The 17,498-nt window shown below is 54.4% G+C and overlaps 1 protein-coding gene across 1 annotated transcript in view; it reads right to left on the reverse strand.

The window, feature by feature from the left end:
* Window positions 1–16,504, reverse strand: part of Pmepa1 (prostate transmembrane protein, androgen induced 1) — a 53,974-nt gene extending 37,470 nt beyond the window's left edge. The window contains exon 1 of the mRNA XM_052723475.1: window positions 16,341–16,504. Coding sequence (XP_052579435.1) covers window positions 16,341–16,437 — 97 coding nt within the window. The 5' untranslated portion in view covers window positions 16,438–16,504. The remainder of the gene's footprint in view (window positions 1–16,340) is intronic.
* Window positions 16,505–17,498: the final 994 nt, after the last annotated feature.

The raw sequence follows: 17,498 nt of genomic DNA on the forward strand, positions 1-17,498 counted from the left end.
TAGGCAGCTGCCAGCCATGCTACCTCACTAACCCCAGAGCTTGGGTGCCAGCGTCACCCCCCTCACACAGTCTTGAACAAATGGGGACAAAGGAATCCTAACATGACTGGGAAGGGTGCAGGCCTGCAACCTCACGAAACCTGTTTCTCCCTAGGAAGAACTCCTATTCACATCTCTGAACCCTTTTTGGCCTCTTTCCCCCCTGAAGTTAGAGACCTCTCCAACATTCTCCATTTCTCCTTCAGTCCAATCCCCAGCTTAAGAAAACAGACTCGCCGGGCGGTGGTGGCGCACGCCTTTAATCCCAGCACTCGGGAGGCAGAGCCAGGCGGATCGCTGTGAGTTCGAGGCCAGCCTGGGCTACCAAGTGAGTTCCAGGAAAGGCGCAAAGCTACACAGAGAAACCCTGTCTCAAAAAACCAAAAAAAAAAAAAAAAAAAAAGAAAACAGACTCATCTCTTGAGGCACAAGGTGCCCAGCACCAAGCCACACATTCGCTTCATCTAATCCTCCCAGGACTCTGACAAGAATTGCCCCATTTTACAGACAAGGATGCTGCCTCTGAAGGGACATTCTCCTTGGGTGGAGACAGACTCAAGCCCTTTAGCTCCAACAATGACCCAATGGCACCTCTATCTTAGGTCTCAATTGCTCCCCAGGGGCTCAGTTGGCATGCCCTCGCCTGATAAGGACTTCAGCAGGCAGGGCTTGGCTCTGTTAGAGCAGCGGGTCCTTGTGAAATCACAGAGCTGTGGAGTTCACCAGTGTCTGGGACCCGATACCTGGCCCTGTTCAGACAGCACAAGTGTCCCTTCAAAGGGACCAGACCACACAAGGCCTGTGGCAGGGGGATGGACTTTTAGGTGGAAAAGGAAAGAAAGGCCTGTTCTGAAACACTGGCTCAGCACCTCTGGCCAGCAGCAGGTTCTAGGACAGGGAGGTTCTGGAGCCTGAGTTTCTGTCAGCACTCCTGGCTAGAGAGTCATCTTCTCCAAGATGTCCTGAGCCACCATCTCTATTCCAGACCAACACTGACGGTCAAGGTCAACCCAAGCTGGGACAGTCCACTGACCAAGCACATAGCCCACTCTTGCAAATACAAAAGAGGGTGCTGGGACTGGGCTGTGGGGACCTGGCCACCTACCAGGCATGGGGTCTAACAGAAGAACCTCCCAAGCGTCGTCAGTGTCCTCACTGGTAGGAGGGAACCTCTGACACGGAGTCCTATCAGAAATGGCGGGAGCCAGGCACCCCTGCATACATGATGCTCAGTTGCGTCTCAAGAACCCAAGGGGCTGCCTAAGGGCAGCTGTTGGACTTCAAAGCTTACTGTGGTCAGCTATTCAGCACGGCCTCCAAGATCACCATTCTCCTGTATGTGGTTAAACAAACTGAAATCAGAATCCACAAGCCAAAAATCAAAGCACGAAGCAGTGTCACAATACCCAGACAAGCCCTGAGCAGCACACCCAGGATGCCCCGACTGGGCCTGGGAGCAAGCCAGGGGCCCTTAGCCAACATCTGCCTATCCAAAGTCGGCCCCACGCCTGCCAGATCCAGGCGTGCTAGCATTCCAGTCAGCCAGCCTCAGTGCCCCCGTGGGCTGCAATAAAAATTCCTAGACAGGTAGTCAGGGCAGAGGCCAGCACAGGATGAGCAGGGAGGTGAGGAAGTGTGGGAACTCCCACAAGGGCTGGGATGCCTGTTGCCTGCCTGGGTGCTCTTCTGGGTCTGGACTGGAGTGCAGGATCTGACACTTGGCTGGGGAAAACCTGCACAACCTGAGTCTAGGCTGGCTGATGCTGTCCCCACAGAAAGGGGATCTGAAGATCAGGTTCAAAGTAATGGTGGGGAGCCCAGGGTCATGCAGACCTCTGCTTCACTTCTTCCTAATGGGCCTCCCTTGATCAAGGAGGCCCATTCAGCAAGTCACATTTGCCAACCATGAAGCCACTCAGACCCAGCACAATGAACATAAGACTTTTTTTTCTACTCCAGAGAGAGGAACACTTGGGATTTTACACAGCCCTGTTCTGGGGGCAGTTATGGTGAGGCCACATGGTAGGGTCCATGGACCCTAAGCATGCAGTGAAAGCCTGCTGTGGTACCCTGAGATTTAAGGTGACCCCAAGCATCTGTAAGAAGCCTGTGCTTTCCCTGTCCCCCTGCAGGTGAGGGAAGTCCCACACCATCCACATCTGCATGGGTCTACAGCCCCTTGCCTTGGCCTGGACCACTAAACTCCCTCCTTCATGAAGCACAGACACAAACCACAACCACTCCCCTGGGATCTGACCTGGTGACCTTGACTTTTCTCATGGCTGGGTGACCTGACCATAGAAGACCAAATAGCAAAACTTCCTTTTAAAGGGGAGCCCTGCTTCTGCCAAGTTCTATGCTTTCAGACAGGGTCTTCCTAGGTAGCCCCAGGTGGCCTTGAACCACAGAGAACCACCTGCCTCTGCCTCCCACGTGCTGGGCTTAATGTAGGTGCTTCTAAAAGACCAGGAAGGGCTTGGCATCCTGGACATGGCTCCCATATGTCACTCACAGTCTTCACAATGTTTGCCATTTCCAAATACCCTGTGAAAGGAATTAAAATTGCTTAATATTTCCCAACTGGAAAAAACAATTTGCGTTTACTTGGTTGCTTTTTGTTTTTTGTTTTGCTTTGAGACAGGGTCTCATGTAGCCCAAGCTAGCCTCAAGCTCCCTATGTAGCGGAGGATGACTTTGAACTTCTGATCCTCCTGCCCGTCGTGTGCCAGGCTATGAGGTGCAACACTACACCACACCCAGCTTACCCAGGGCTTCGAGCATGCTGGGCAAGCACTCTTATCTAAGCCACAGTCCCTGCCCACAATTAGACTCTTTTTCTCAGCGCTGGGAACTGAACTCAGGACCATATACTAGGCAAGTGCTCTACCAACTGGGCCTCACGCCCAGCTCTCCACTCCTTTTAACCCTTTAGCCTTTCCTTAAACATGGAGCCTCATGAAGTCAGTACAGTGTGGACCGTGTTTTCCTTGCCCATACCTAACAAGACCCCCCGCCGCCAGCACAGGTCTGTTAAGCGTAGACAACATTGCCTGAAAGCTTCTCCAGGGGACCAGGCTGTCACGTCTCTGAAGGCCTGTGGGGACTTTCTTGGTTGGGTAGATACCCGAAAGCTTCTGGAGCCAGCCCAGCCAATCAGCAGCCACTTGCTCTTCTCCCCTGAGCCTCAGTCTCTCCATCTGTAAAATGGATTTAGGGGCCCTGGAAGGGTAGCATGTAACACCATGCCTCGCATCCACCGGGCACAAGTTGCATGCTGTCTACACAGCCCTATAGACGGTGGGACAAACCAACACGTCCATTTCCCAGGTGATAAATTGAGGTCTGAGAGCCACACATCTGAAGCCACGTACCCTGACTTTGAGGCCACTGTGTCACTGTCTTTTTCTCCTCAGAGAACGCTGGAGTAGAATGCTGGAAGGGGATCTCAGTCTGTCAGAATCACTCCTCTCAAGTTCCTGGGACTAGCTGCTTGGACAGCCACGCCCCAGCCCAACCCCCACAAGCCAGGCAGCTCCATCCTGTGGTCTAGGCTGTCTGGGAGCACAGTAGCTTCTGAGTTCACCACCTCTGAGTAACCGCTTCCTCAAGACATGACTCACACCTGTCTGGGGTCACCCACATCCTCATTCCCTGCAGAGGCACGCAGGCCAGGTGAGGCAGGCACAGACAGAGGTGCTCCCGGCTGCGACCTGTGACTTTTGGAGTCACATGGTCCCAGAAGTGCCAAACCTACCAAGACCACAAGGGCTCTGCCCTGCGAGTCCCCCAGGTTGAGACGGAGATGGAGGCCTTGGCCTCAGGAATGGGGCTCAGATGCAGGCTGTAAAGTGTCTCTCATCTAGAAATCTACTGAGCTCATTCCCTGGGGTGCAGCCTGGCTCTCAAGCCCTTCTGCCTTGTCCGAAGTGGCTGCTCCCTGGGTCACCCACACTGCAGCATCAGGGTCTCAGAGTCACGAGGCTGTGTGTGAGAGCTGATAAGGGTAGTGAGTGTAGGACCGTGGGACCCACAGCCACACAGCCTCTGGAGACAGGTGCAGAGCAAGAGGGATAGGGGCCTTGAGAGAGACAAAACCTGGCCAACCGAACATTCTGGTATCTCTACTTCCCGCCCTGATGAGTATCACAGCAGGGGCTCAGGCTGGAGTCTGCCCACCCCCCTCTCCCAAGGAGTTTAGTCTGCAGAGGCGGCTAGAGCCTTCACATACTCAGACAGAGAAGGAAGCTAAGGAGGAGGAGAAGATAAGGGAGGGAGGGAGGGAGGGAGGGAGGGAGGGAGGGAGGGAGGGAGGGAAGGGGAGGGGGGAGGGGAAAGCCCGGACTCCGGGTCCTGCTTCTCCACAGCTCTGAACTTTCAGGATAGACTTGCAGGCACCTTGCCAGCTGCTCCAGGGAGATTCCCTCTCCGCTCTGTCCCCAGCACCCTATGGGTCACAGTGACCCCTTTTCCTCCAGCTGCAACCCAATACCGGACAGTTCCTGTTCTCTCCTGCTTCGAGCCACAGGGATCACTGCCCGCTGGCTCAGTGACCCTTCCAAGGGAAGGGCGTGGCGGAGGGGGAGGCTTTCCCCAGCCAGCCAAAAGGGACACACGGAGGGAGACACAGCTGGAAAAGTCAGAGGGCGAAGGGAGAGAGAGGCCTCAAATCAGCCACACCCCTGACACCAGGACAGGTGGCTCTAAAGCTTGGCTCTGCCTGGGCAAGTGAAGCCCAGCTTTGGGAACCCTCAGCCCAGGTTCAAATCTGCCTTGCAACTCTGTGCTGAGTGATCTTTGGCAAGTGACTTGGCTCCGCCTCCTCGTGTGCACTGAGGTTGCCATGAGGATTAATGAGGTGGGGCGTGCCAAGTGCTGTGAGCATCTGCCACTGCTAGGGTTTAAAAAGCCACCACTTGTTGTGGAGGGAGTGCCTAGAACCTCCAAGCAGACAGAGCGGTGAGATGTCAGGGTTGTTCTCCCAGGGTCTCCCCTTTCTCGATCTTATTTCTGAAGCTCTCCACCCCCCTCACCCCACCCAGGCATCTGAGTCTATTCCAGAGCAAAGCCCTCAAGCGTCTCTCTAGACTGTAAAGGGTAGAACTGGACATCTGTGGGAGAAGCAGGCAAGATGAAACAGAAACCTCTGGGATCAGGCGTGGGACACTGGTTTAAAGAAAGGCAAAGTGTTATCAGGGGATCATTTCACCTGATGGTATCTTACTCCAGGTCTCTAATATATATCAGGGGTCTGGAAGACCTAAGAGCTGAAAGTAGAGCTATGTCACCTGCAGGGAGGGACTCAGCAAAAGGCAGCCTGTGAGTTGCTAAGTGGCACAGGAGACTCCATTGACAAGGGGAGGTCGGTCGAAGGGCCTGGTGGCTTCTAGAGGGAGCAATCCCTTGTCCTGCCAGGACTCTGCAGCCTCCATGGCTCGGCACGACCCTGGAGCACCAATGACATCACTGCTTAAACCCACTCAAGAGCACATCAGGAGCACCACTTGGGTAAGGATCTGAGTCCAGCAAGAAAATGCTACAATTGATTAGCAATGTCTGCCAGGAGCAGCAAGTGGAGTACTTAATCGAATGGGAGGTACTAGACAGTCCCGATCTATACTTTGAAAGTCACAAAGCAGGTCAATAAAGTCACCAGCAAGTCTCACGCTACCAGGCCAATAACTGGACAGACATTGCTGATGTGCTCCGTGCCTGGTCTGGCCTAGGAGCTGTGGACTTGAGAAAACCCAAGCCAGGAATATACACTGCACAGAGTGGGTGACCCAGCGAGAAGCTGTGTGGATTAGAATTCATGAGAGGAAATCAGTCAGCAAAGAAATCACATAGGGAGAGAGAGAAATACTCAGGTAATTATCAACTCTTGGATCCGAACTTACACTTGGAGCCTCGATTCAGGGCATCGGAAGCTGGCTGTATAATTACACCTCTGGGCCACGTGGCAAACAGCTCTAATTATCTCCTAGATGGGACCAAAGTGACCATTTTAATCTAGAGCCCAAAGCAACTCGTAAAATTAGACAGCAATAGCACCGTGTGCAAGTTCACATGCCTGACAGCTGTGCAAGGGCCCCACCACAGTAGACATCTAATAATTACAGTCAGAGAAGTGGGGCAGGCAGGGATAGTGACTTCTTTCACAGACTGCACAGAGTGCCAGATCCACACTTAAGAACACATTTAGTGAGTGTCCACCATCCTCGCTAAGACAACAGCACTGTTCAAAGCTGGGTTCCGACACCCCTCATCTCCTACCCATCCCATAAATAGATTAGAGAAACAGTTCTCTCCTATGGCCGTGACCCCAGGGCCACTGAGCTCGGCCTCCCATGAATCACCAGTGGCTCACCATGACTGCATTCCCAAGTGACTGAACGATAAGGAGGAGGCACAGACACCAATAAATGAATCACGTCTTCCACAAGACCAAACCTTTGGCTTTTGCAGACACCAATTACAAAGTAGAAAGAAAAGAACAAAGAAATTACTCAGGGTGTTTGCGCAAAGTTGATTCATAGGTTCACAGAATTATTACCGACTAAATTGTTTGTGGAAAGGCAATTAGAGTCATGACCAGATGAAGCTCACCAACTAGGGAGCTAGGGACTTGCAAAATGGGAGTGCATGTGCACATTCCGGAGGGCTTCCAGGTTTGGGGAGTCCTCTCCCTTTTCACCATCTAACCTTTAAGTTCTGTGGGTGAGCAGGCAGCCACCTGGAGTGTGGGGGAACTCAGAACTTTGCTATCAAGTCTGAGCAAGTATAGACATACTGGCAAAACCCAGAGACAGCCTTTCTCTGGTTGGAAGGCTAAGCACCCAGCCACCAAATTCTAACATACCATCTCAGTCACTACCCATAGGAGGAGGTTTAGATCAAAGAATCATTACCTACTGTAGAGCCTGTCCGGTAGAAAAGGGGTCTCCAGAGAGTCAGCCCATGGGCCGCGACCAGAATCTCACGAAAAAGCTTTTGCAGTCCATGTATTTGCAGTCCCTGTGTCAAGGGCGGCCCACCTTAGTGGGGGGCCTGATTTGGGAGGATTAATTTTACCTTCCACCTGTCTCCTGCTCCCAGGCAGAGTCCCACCTGGCACTGGCACTGGCACCCCGACGCCATTCACTAAGCACTTCTTGTTGAAGAACCTAACGATGACTTCTCTAATCACTTCAGCACAGGAACCAGGCGGCTCTCACAACAGCAGAAGCCACAGCAAGGCAAGAGCAGTGCATCACAGGCCCTGTGGCTGGAGACCGGCGGAGAGCTCTGTCCTGTGGGGCACCGTGGCCTGGATGGTGCTTTGAGGGAATTGGGGCAAGTGGGTTCCTGCCACCTCTCGGAGTCTAGTCTCAGTGGGTAGTGGGTGATCAGGTAGCCACGACTGCTGGGACTGAAAGACCTCTCAGGGGAAGGACAGATTGTTTTGCCCAAATTTGCTGAAAAATGGATGTGGCTTTTCACTGCCCTTCTGCCTAGGACAGCCTGGAAGCTGACTTTACCGGCCAAAACTTAAGGCAATTTGAGCTGAAGGAAGGCTCAGGCCTGGTGGAAACCAAGCAAGGGATTCCATAGAAACCCCTGGTGGGGGGATTCATACACTTTGAAACAGACAACATATGCCTATGTTTGTATCTATACATTATAATGCTTTTAGGACTATTTTACACACAGGAAGATAGGTGTGTGAGGGCTGGTCAGGTGGCTCAGCAGGTAAAGGTACCGCTTGCCACCCAGCTTTAAAGCCCTGAGTTCAGACTCCTGGGACCACAGGGTATAAGGTGAGAACAGATTTCTCCAGGTTTGTCCTTGTATTTCTGTACTGTCCATCTGTACCGTGTTGAACCTAGATGCCCACACAAACCCATACCTGGATCAGTCACTTCTGCCGTGCCCTCTCAAAGCCAAGAAGGAACACCTTACCCTAGACCCTTTACGGACCAACAGAACTCTCGCAGCCCTGATAAATGAATGAGAAACTATGGATATCAGGAGAGGTGACAGCGGTCACAGGCAGACCCTAGCATGTCCCTTTACAGAACACTGCCCCCATACTCCCGGAAGCCATGGGAAAACTGGTGGCCAGCACAAACCCACACACTTTCCTGCTGGTTATCTGTCTGTTGTCCGGCTCTGGACCAGTATCAATCACGGGTCCTACCTGTTCAGTCGGGGCTAAGCACAGCCTACTGCCACCACAGATATGTGTACTGGGGACGGGCAAGATTCGGCAGTTTCTCTAAACCTGGGCCATGTGACTTTCCAGATCTGGGCTGTGCCTGTTCATCCCTGGGGGAATCCAGTGTTACTACCAAGAGGAAGAGGGGAGGCGGATGGTGACATTCCCCCAGTGACAGAGGAACCAGAAGGTTCTTGTTCCTGCATCTGTGAGAACCAAATACCTAGGAGAAAGCTAATCCTGATGGCACAGGACTATCATCCTGGTTCCTCAGGAGGCTAAGGCAGAAAGATCATAAATTCAAAGCAGGTCTAGGCTACAAGGCCACCTTGGGCGACTCAGTGAGATCCTGTCTCCAAACCAGACTTTTTTTTTTTAAGGGCTGGTGAATGTAGCTCAGTGGTAGTGTTTGGGATCACCACTTAACCCCTTGAGTAAGTCACAATGGCCCAAAACTTTCCTCCAACTCACAGAGATCCAACATCTTCTGCCTCTTGAGTGCTGGGATTATAGATGGGAGCCACCAGGCCCAGCTCCAAAACTTTGGTCCAGCCACACTGGGCAGAAACCAACTCCACCCGTACTGCCCTAGGAGGTCAGTGGCTCTCCTCTCCCAGGGTTTTCATGTAGGAGACGGTATCGGGTTTTGTCAGTCTAAAACCTTTAGTGGGACTGCAGTGATGGTGGCCTGTTAGCCCCAGGTTGAGAGACATCTGGGTTGTGGTGGGAAGGCACGGTGCTGATTTCAGCTCCTGCACCTTGACTCAGCTTTGACGTCTCTGAGTCGGTGGGGAGGAGGCGAGGGTACAGCTTCCTGCCCCAAAGACTAGGAACTTCTGAGCATTAGAAATAATTGTGCCAGGGAGCATATAGCTCAGGAACTGTCTTCACAACCCCACAAAGTGGGCGTCATGCCTCCCTCCATATTACAGAGGGTAAGAGGGGACACAGGAGGGGTCTCAAATTTGCCTCAAAACTGAAGGTCTTCAAAGCCTGTACCTTGACCACATCCTGATCTGCCTGGAATATTCTAGAAGCCTGCTTTTTCAAACAGGCAGAAATAAACACCTCAGCTCCTAGAAACTTCAGGGGCCAACACAGACTCTCCTGACCCTGATTAATAGGAATCAGTGACTATTTGGGATGGTGGGTATCATGAACAGACCCCAGCATCTGCCACTCTTTACAGAGTATCACTCTATATGTCCTCCCACCCTGCCTAACCAATGTTCCCCGCCAGGCTGTGGGAGCATTACAACGAACAGACACGGGCCGCAGCCCCTCTGAGATGGGCGACCAGCAAAACAGACACCAACATCAAGTGGTCACCAGGTCAGGTGTGAAGGTTCAAAGAGAGAGGACCTGAAGCCCAGTCAGGGCTTTCCTGATCTCCTCAGCCCCAGGACTGGCTCACGCCTTCCGGCTGGGCTCTTCAATGGAGCATTCAGCAGCTATTGTACCATTCCCAACTGTCACATCACCTGAATGACACAGGGCACAAGCGTGGGACAAATGCTATTAAATGCCAGAAGGCGTTCTATGTCCTGTGATGTCCCCAATAATGTCTGGATTTGGTCCCTCTGGGGACATTTGTCAGTCCGGTGTCAAACTCAGCGGTAACACATGCTGGTGCTGGTATCCCAGCAAAGACTCTGGCTCTCCATACAGCCCAACGAGCAAACACACTTCCAGGGATGTTGAGGCCTGGCCAAGTGGAATGGCCCTAGCAGCTTACTGCGGCAGCTGACTGACTAGCACTCTTGACCATCAAATAATACAACAGAGGCTTGCAATCTTAGGGCTACGAACCTTTGCAGAGAGCACGGGGTGTGGTGTGGGAGGGAGAAAATGCGTTAAGTGTGAGCACCAGGGACTTGGGTTGGAGTCTCGGCTGAGCATGAGGTCTTGGCTTCTCCTCTCAGATCCCATTTTTCTCTCTGCAGAGTGGCAGGAGCAATCTCACAGGGTTGTTTCTAAGACTGAGGGGGAAAATAATCATCACTAGTACCTGGCACGCAAAAATCTCTTCCAGATCCAACCAGTAAAAGGAAAGGAAGTAAACATCTACCAGTCACCCTGGGAACAGAGGGAAGGCACTCTGCAGCTCCCAGAAAGCTGACGCCCCAAACTTTTGCAGGTTCCAACCCCCCTTCTCCGCCCATGGAGCTGAAGCCATGCTATGTGCAAGCTGCCTTGGGAATTTTCCTCAGCCTGGTGACAGTGGTTTCTGCCAGTGACTAACAAGATCCTGGTGAGACCCCCACCCTTCCGCCACCCAAGGTGTCAGGGTTTAGCTTTGTAGTGTCACCGGATGGGAAAACGAGGCTGTCAGTGCTCTGGGTTGCCATGGCTTCCTGAAGGGGCGCAGCTCCCTTTGGGAAGAAGGCAGGGAGAAATAAACGAGGGGCTCCATTCCTCCACCCATATCACCAGCAGGGCACTGAAGACCAGGCCTTTGTACTGAAGCAAAGTGTGCACCCAGACTTCCCAAACTGTGGGCCTCTTATCTGCCCCTAGGCACCAGTCTTCGAACTGGACCCAGTGAGTATCTGGATGTCTCAGGGTAGCGTTGATTTCACGGCTCAAGTTTGTGCCTCCCCACTGCCTCTGCCCCAGCATCTGGGCCCCAAAGCTGCCCAGATTAATAGACCCCTGCTGGCAAGCCCTAAGACACTGTCTGGGCCTCCTGCGCCAGGGCAGGCATGCTGGGGTTTCCGCCAGCTCTGTCTGCGGTGGGCCTGGCAAAGACAGGATTATGACACCAATATTCAATTACCCACATTCAAGGTCAGCCTCCCAGGTGGGCCTGTGGATTCCAACATTCCCAGCTGGTCTGAGGATGGGGAAACCTGCCTTTGGCAAAAGCTTTCTAATCAGGCAGAGTGCCAGGGTGGGACCAGCAGAGGGCAGGACAAAATAGTCACAGCTAATCTGAGCCCAACACCGCCCTTAGCCCAGAAGAGGCTACTGTACCAAAGACCTCCAGATCCTTGCCCCGTTCCAGTACAAGGGGGTGCTGCGACACCACATTCTGAGAGGTCACATGACAGAAAGCAAGACAGCAACAACTCTGGGCTTCTCTGTCCCTCTGGTCCTTGGCCACTCTGCAGGATCGGTCACTCAATGGTAGACTATGTCTGTGGGTGAGTTTTGTAGGTTTTCTTGGTGAGAGAAGGAAAAATAAGATAAAAACTGCCGGCAGTTAGAACCCAGGAGTGGCAGAGGCTGTGGTTTGGTAGTAGGGTCCTTGCCTGGCAAGGTCGTGGGTTCCACTCTCAGCCCAGACAAGAATCAACCGTCAATCAGTCTAGGAGCTTGACACCTGCATCTCACCACCGGCCCTCTGTAATTGAAAGGTCTGGTCCGCATGCACATGCACATGTGGTGACTGAGGGAGGCTTTGGGGAAGGGGGAAGCCTTCCTTCTCATTATGTGTTTATTTTGTAGTGCTGGAGATGGAACTCACAGCCCCTCACACAGCAGGCCTGTGCTCTACCACTGAGCTATGCTTCCAACTCACGGTGGCCCGAGGGAGTGCATCACAGCTCCCTGAGTGCACCACGGGGTGACAGTGATTGCCCTTAACCCTGTTACACCAGCCTCAGATAGCCCCTCAGGGATGGTTGGCAGCATGGTACCTTCTTCAGGGTTCCCTAGGACACACAGAGAGCAGACACACAGACACGCAGCTCCACGTGTGTGGGCCACACCTGTGCTATGCTATGACTTTCAGGAAGCAAACGGGAGGCTTTGACCTCCTGCCCTCACTTTGGGCATCTTCAAAGAAGTGATGCTAGGGAGGTAGAGGGACTCAGCCTCCCAGGCCTGCCTGTGGACGATGACACCCCAAGAGAGAGGGCACACCACATGGCACCCCGCTTTGACTTCCACCAGCACCCGCATCCAGGACATTTCCTTACTTTTAAGAATTAATCAGTTGCCTGGGCCACCTAGCCAGGGCTCTGGGTTTGCCAGCCTCAGTCACTCCCTCCCCCAAAGCCCCTGGCTGCTGACGTCTCTTTCTGGGTTTACCACCCGAATCTGCCCCCAATGACACCACCTTGCTCTCCTCTTTACAAGGACAGCAAAAAAAAAAAAAAAAAAAAAAAAAAAGTGTCCAACTTGTAGGACAAGGAGACTTCCCTGTTCTCCCCCTAACTCAGAGGGAAGGCAGCAAGGGACATTAGCTGTGCGTGCAAGCTCGTGCCCACATGTGTGAGATCATCCCTACGAGTGTAGGAACAAACAGTTCCTTTGCACCTTGACAGACACTAAACAGGCCCGTCTGGTCTGAGACCACAGTCACAACACACAGCTCCCTTGCTGCCTAATGACCTAAAGCCCAGACAGTCGGAGACCTGTGGGTTAAAAGTCCCAGTGCAGAAGCCCACGAGGAAGTAGATGCTGTCCAGTGTGCACCATTCACCCTGGACCCAGAAACACCCTCCTGACTTGAAGCCAGAACCTTGACCCAACACTCAGGCTGAAAAGCAGCTCCACAGGAGACATCGTCTTCCTCCCCCTGTGGTACACAATAACGGGCGCTCAATAAAGCTAAGCGGAGGAGTGGCAGGTGTCAACGTCAAGGACAAATGGCTGACTTCCGAAAGGTCCCCCTCCAGCACCCAAGTGTCTTGCTGAAGCCAAAAGTGGTTCCCAGCAGGGCATCTGGAGACAGTCTGTGTGTCATAACTAGAAAGAGAGAGGTACCAGCATCTGGTGGGTAGAGGCCACCTGCATGGGCCAGTCTTCTCCCTCCCAACAGAGGATGATCTGGCCCAGTCTGGAGGCTGTCACCCCGAATTCACACAGTGTTAAATACAAATGGTATGCACCAGATAAACCAATGGAGGCAAAACTGGATGTCCTACGAGTGAGTGGCTAAGGGCTCAGAACGGTGTGTGCGTAGGGGGTGGAGGTGAGTGCATGCTTATGTGGGTACATGTAGCTAGGTACACAGGCTTATGCCTGTGGAGGCCGGTAACAACCAGGAGTGTTGGTCCTCAAGTGCTGTTCACCTCACTTAAAATGTTTTTAAACATTTAGGCATTTATTTAGAATGTGAGTGTGCCTGTGCATATGTGTGCAAAATGAAAGCCAATCAGTCAGGACTGGGGGACCCCGGCCCCCAGTCAGTCCAGAAAGTACTCTGGGTGTGCATCGGCCTGCTCTGCAAGCCGCGAGTAAAGCAGGAATAGAAAGTCAGGGGTTCCACTCTGAGATATAGATTTGGAAAGAGGTGGAAAGTACCAAGAAAAAATGTGTATATGGAACAAGGGGTGGGTTCCTCAAAGCTGTGGACTCAGGTTGGTTCCCAAGGAACTCTTTTAGGCTCTAAGCTTAAGGTGGGTCTGTTCTGGCACCCAAGTTCCAAATTCAAGGAGCAGGACATGGGGTCCAAGGGAAACAACTCCGACCAAGGACTAGAATGGGCTGGGGACCTTAAGTCAAGCGTCCTACCTTCATTTCTCTCATTTCTACTGAAACACAAGAGCTCCAAGCCACTCAGCCCCTCCCAGGTCTGAAACACGGGACATCTGAAGAATACAAAGGGAGATGGACCAGGGATCGGGGAGGAGTCACCAGTACTGCAGCCTCGGCTGGATCACAGGGGTAGAATCAAAGACTGTAGCTGAGGATTCAATGGCAGGGTGCACTCTTCCAGTGAGGAACTGTGGCCCAGGGAGTCTTAAAAGTCCCTTCTAGACAATGTCCTGAAGAGAAGCCCCTGGGGGGAATGCCCTTACAGGTATGAACTTCCATCCTGTTAGGTGAAAAAAAACAGCCTTAGTGTTCTCTCCTAGCAGGGGCTTCCAGGAAACACCAGGCCTTAGAGCTTCCTCGAGCTAGACTTTTTTTCTTTTTTTTTTTTTTTGGTTTTTTCGAGACAGGGTTTCTCTGTGTAGCTTTGCACCTTTTGCTGGAACTCACTTGGTAGCCCAGGCTGGCCTTCGAGCTAGACTTTTAGGGAACACTAGCAACAAACTGTTACATCGTTAAAGTGAGCCCTCCCTGTTTTACCCTCTCTTTTAGTAAATAGACTATGCAGATACAATGTGGGGACAATTCTGAACTAACCCGGGTGGGTGATGGGGGATTTCCCGACACTGACCCTGTCAGTCGGGGAGAACATGGGGTACCACCAAGAGTTTCAAGCCATTTTGGTCTCAACCAAGACGTTATTAGAGCCAATTCTGAGTCCATTCTCTCCTTTCAGCACGTGGGTTCCCGGGACTGAACACGGGTTGTCAGGCTTGGCGGCATGCTACCGGCACGAGGTTGATTCAACGAAGGGACAAAATTAAGAATGATTTCTTTTGTTGTTTTTCAAAGTCTATAAAGCAGAGAAAAGACAAGACCACAAAGTCCTACTGTGCCTAGACTTTGGAATGTGGTGTCACATGAAGTGGGTCCCTCTTTTCTGTAGGAGGGCCCCTAAGGCGACGTGAGGACAGAAACCAGGCAAATCCACAGAGCTGCGGTCAGCCTCTCCCCAGACATGTGTGGACTTATTTTAATAACATCCCGGTGAATTTCATGAACCTCCCTAGATCACACAGGGGCTCCTGGGAAGCAATAGGGTTTGACGCCAAGGGAAGACCACAAACACTGGCTCTTGGCAGGCTCTCTTGACACCTCCCGCCTGGCTCCAGGCAGCACAAGGAAGCTGGGGAGCAGTGGGACAGAGAGTTCAGGGCTTTCAAATCCCAGACTGGGAGACAGAGAGTCAAGGTAGGCATGGGGACCGACCACCCAAGCCTGCTTCCAGGGCCCATGTGGGGCGGGTCATAGGTTATTTTTACCCCTTCTGCTTTACTGTACATACTGGGGGTTGGAGGGGGGGGTGCACAAACTGTAGCAGCTGCCTGTGAAACCAGCCCATGAGTCACCTAGCGACTACCCTGTTCTGTGGCAGTTGCCCCTGGGCTCCGCTAGAGGAAGGATGTCTGGGTTAGGGAAAGGCTGGGTGCCCTTTTGCCTGGAAGGCGTTGGGGTAAGATGGGGAAACTAAAAAACAAAAAAGCGAGTTGGGGAAGGGTGCAGATTAGAAGGCAGATGGCAAGGAGTGAGGTTTCAATTCTTCAACCAACTCAACAGCCACCTGGGTGGGCCACAGAAGGAAGTAGATGCTTCCTGATCTCAACTTCTGGTGGTTCAGATGTTGACAACGGCCGAGGCTCAAGCATGGCACTCACCACCCTGGGTCTCCCACCTCCCAGGAGGTCCCAACACACACAGCCCCAAAACTTCGACTCATTTGTAACCACCATCCCAGCCAGAGTGAGCCAAGCAGTCCAGACAGAGGCTATTTATAGGAGTCCGGGACAGACATTCACAATGACACACACTGGGGATCCGCGGTGGGCTAGACGCACCAGCGCTGAGCCTTGGATTCAGACACCTGGACACAAACGGTCCGCAGATCTGGCCAGATTCACACCATAGCGACCACACGCACACACCAAATCAGACACCCAGTGGTGCAGGGACACTCAGACACACACACACACACACACACACACACACACACACACACACACACACACACACACACACACACACACACGGCCGGCACAGACCACGACTCAAATTCACAGACGCGCCGAGACTCAGACAGACAGACCAGCGCACTTCACAGACACACAGAAACCCGGGACGCATCCCCACGGCCACTCCAGACACATGCCAGGAGCCCCAGACACCTCCCGGGCCAGACAGTGTCTTCCCCCGCCCGCTCCCCCCGGCCCAAAGTTGATAAAGAGCCTAATTGCTCCATCGCCTCGGTCCCTGGGGAAAACGGAATGGAAACTTCCCGGGCCCAGCCCGCCTGGCCCTCCTGCGCGGCGCGACGTCCCCGCCGAGCCCCGGGTCCGAGTCGGGCCGGGCGGGGCGAGCGCGGCGGGGACCGTGCCAGGCTCGCAGCGCCGCGGGACAAAGCCGGGCCGGCCGCCAGCTGCCGCGAGCCTCCGGGAGGGCGCGCCCCGGGCGCGGCGGGCGCAGCCGGGGAGCCTGGGCGAGGCAGGCGCGCGGCCCCCGAATCCCCACGCGATCGCGACGTCCCGGGCTGGGGATCCCACGGAGCTGTCCCGGGGGGAAAGGGCTCACTCACTGATCTCCATGCTGGGGAACAAAGAGCGCTGGCAGTTGCACGCGCAGGAGACATTGGGCTGCCCGGCGGCGGCGGCGGCGGTGCCGTTGACCCCCATCAAGCGGTCACGGGCGGCGCGGGGCGCTAGGCGCGGGGCGCGGGGGCGGCTCCGGCCGGCGCGCGGGGCTCGGGCCCCGCATACAGCGAGCGGCGCGGCGCGGGCTCGGGGCGCCGCCGAGGTCCCCGGGGCGAGCTGGGTCCCCCGGCCGCCGAGCGGGAACCCCGGGGCGGCGGGCCGTGGCCGCGGGTGGCGTGCGGGGCACGGGCGGGCGGCCGGGGCGCGGGGCCGCCGGGCTCAGCCTGCGCGCCGGCCGATCCGCAGCCGAGCGCCGCCGCCCGCTCCTCATTCAAGTCCAAGGAGATCGGGTTGCGCCGCGCGCCCGCGGTCGGAGGCAGGCAGACGGTCTGACGTCAGCGCTAGACGGGGCTGCCGGTTCCCACCGCGCGGGGGCCGCGGAGGGGGCGCGCGCTGCGCCAATCCCCGCCGACGGCCCCCGCACCCTCCTCGGCCCGGGGGGCGGGCCCGCCGCGCAGGGGGCGGGCTCTTAAAGGGCCCGAGCCCCGTGCCCGCGTAGACCCGGCGCCCGCGGGAGTCCCCAGGTCAGGTCCCCGGGGGTTCCCATTTCTACGGCAGCCACAACCCAGAACAAGACTCAAAGCGAGAAGTTAAGGTGTTCTTCCCCCAAATCCTGCCCCTGGGTCCTCCACCCAGGCTTTTTGGGGGCTCCCGAAGACTAAGAGGTTTCTGGGGCGCCTTGAAGTGTTTAATACATGGAAATCAGAGGTGATGAACCCCGGGGTAAAAACCCGTGGCCGGATTTCTCAGAAGACTCTCCATTTTCCATTCTGCAGTCACACGAGGCTCCAGCCTCCCCCCCCCCCCCCCCCCCGCCCCGGACCCCCGGCATTTTAGCTGGGTTTTGGATAGACTGAGACTCCTGTAGACACGCCCTGGATTGCTCCTAGAAGCGCCCTCCGGCCCTCTTCTTGTAAATCAGTGCCCATGACTTGGGGGGGGGGGGGTGTCACTGTCATGGGGCACCCCAGCAGTTACACACACTCTATCTGCTGCCCCAAGGGCCACCTCACCGGCTGGAGTGTGTGGCTCAGAGTGCAAAA

Source organism: Peromyscus californicus, unplaced genomic scaffold (genome assembly GCF_007827085.1).
Source record: "Peromyscus californicus insignis strain IS unplaced genomic scaffold, ASM782708v3 Scaffold_7__1_contigs__length_154581171, whole genome shotgun sequence".
Lineage (NCBI taxonomy): Eukaryota > Metazoa > Chordata > Mammalia > Rodentia > Cricetidae > Peromyscus > Peromyscus californicus.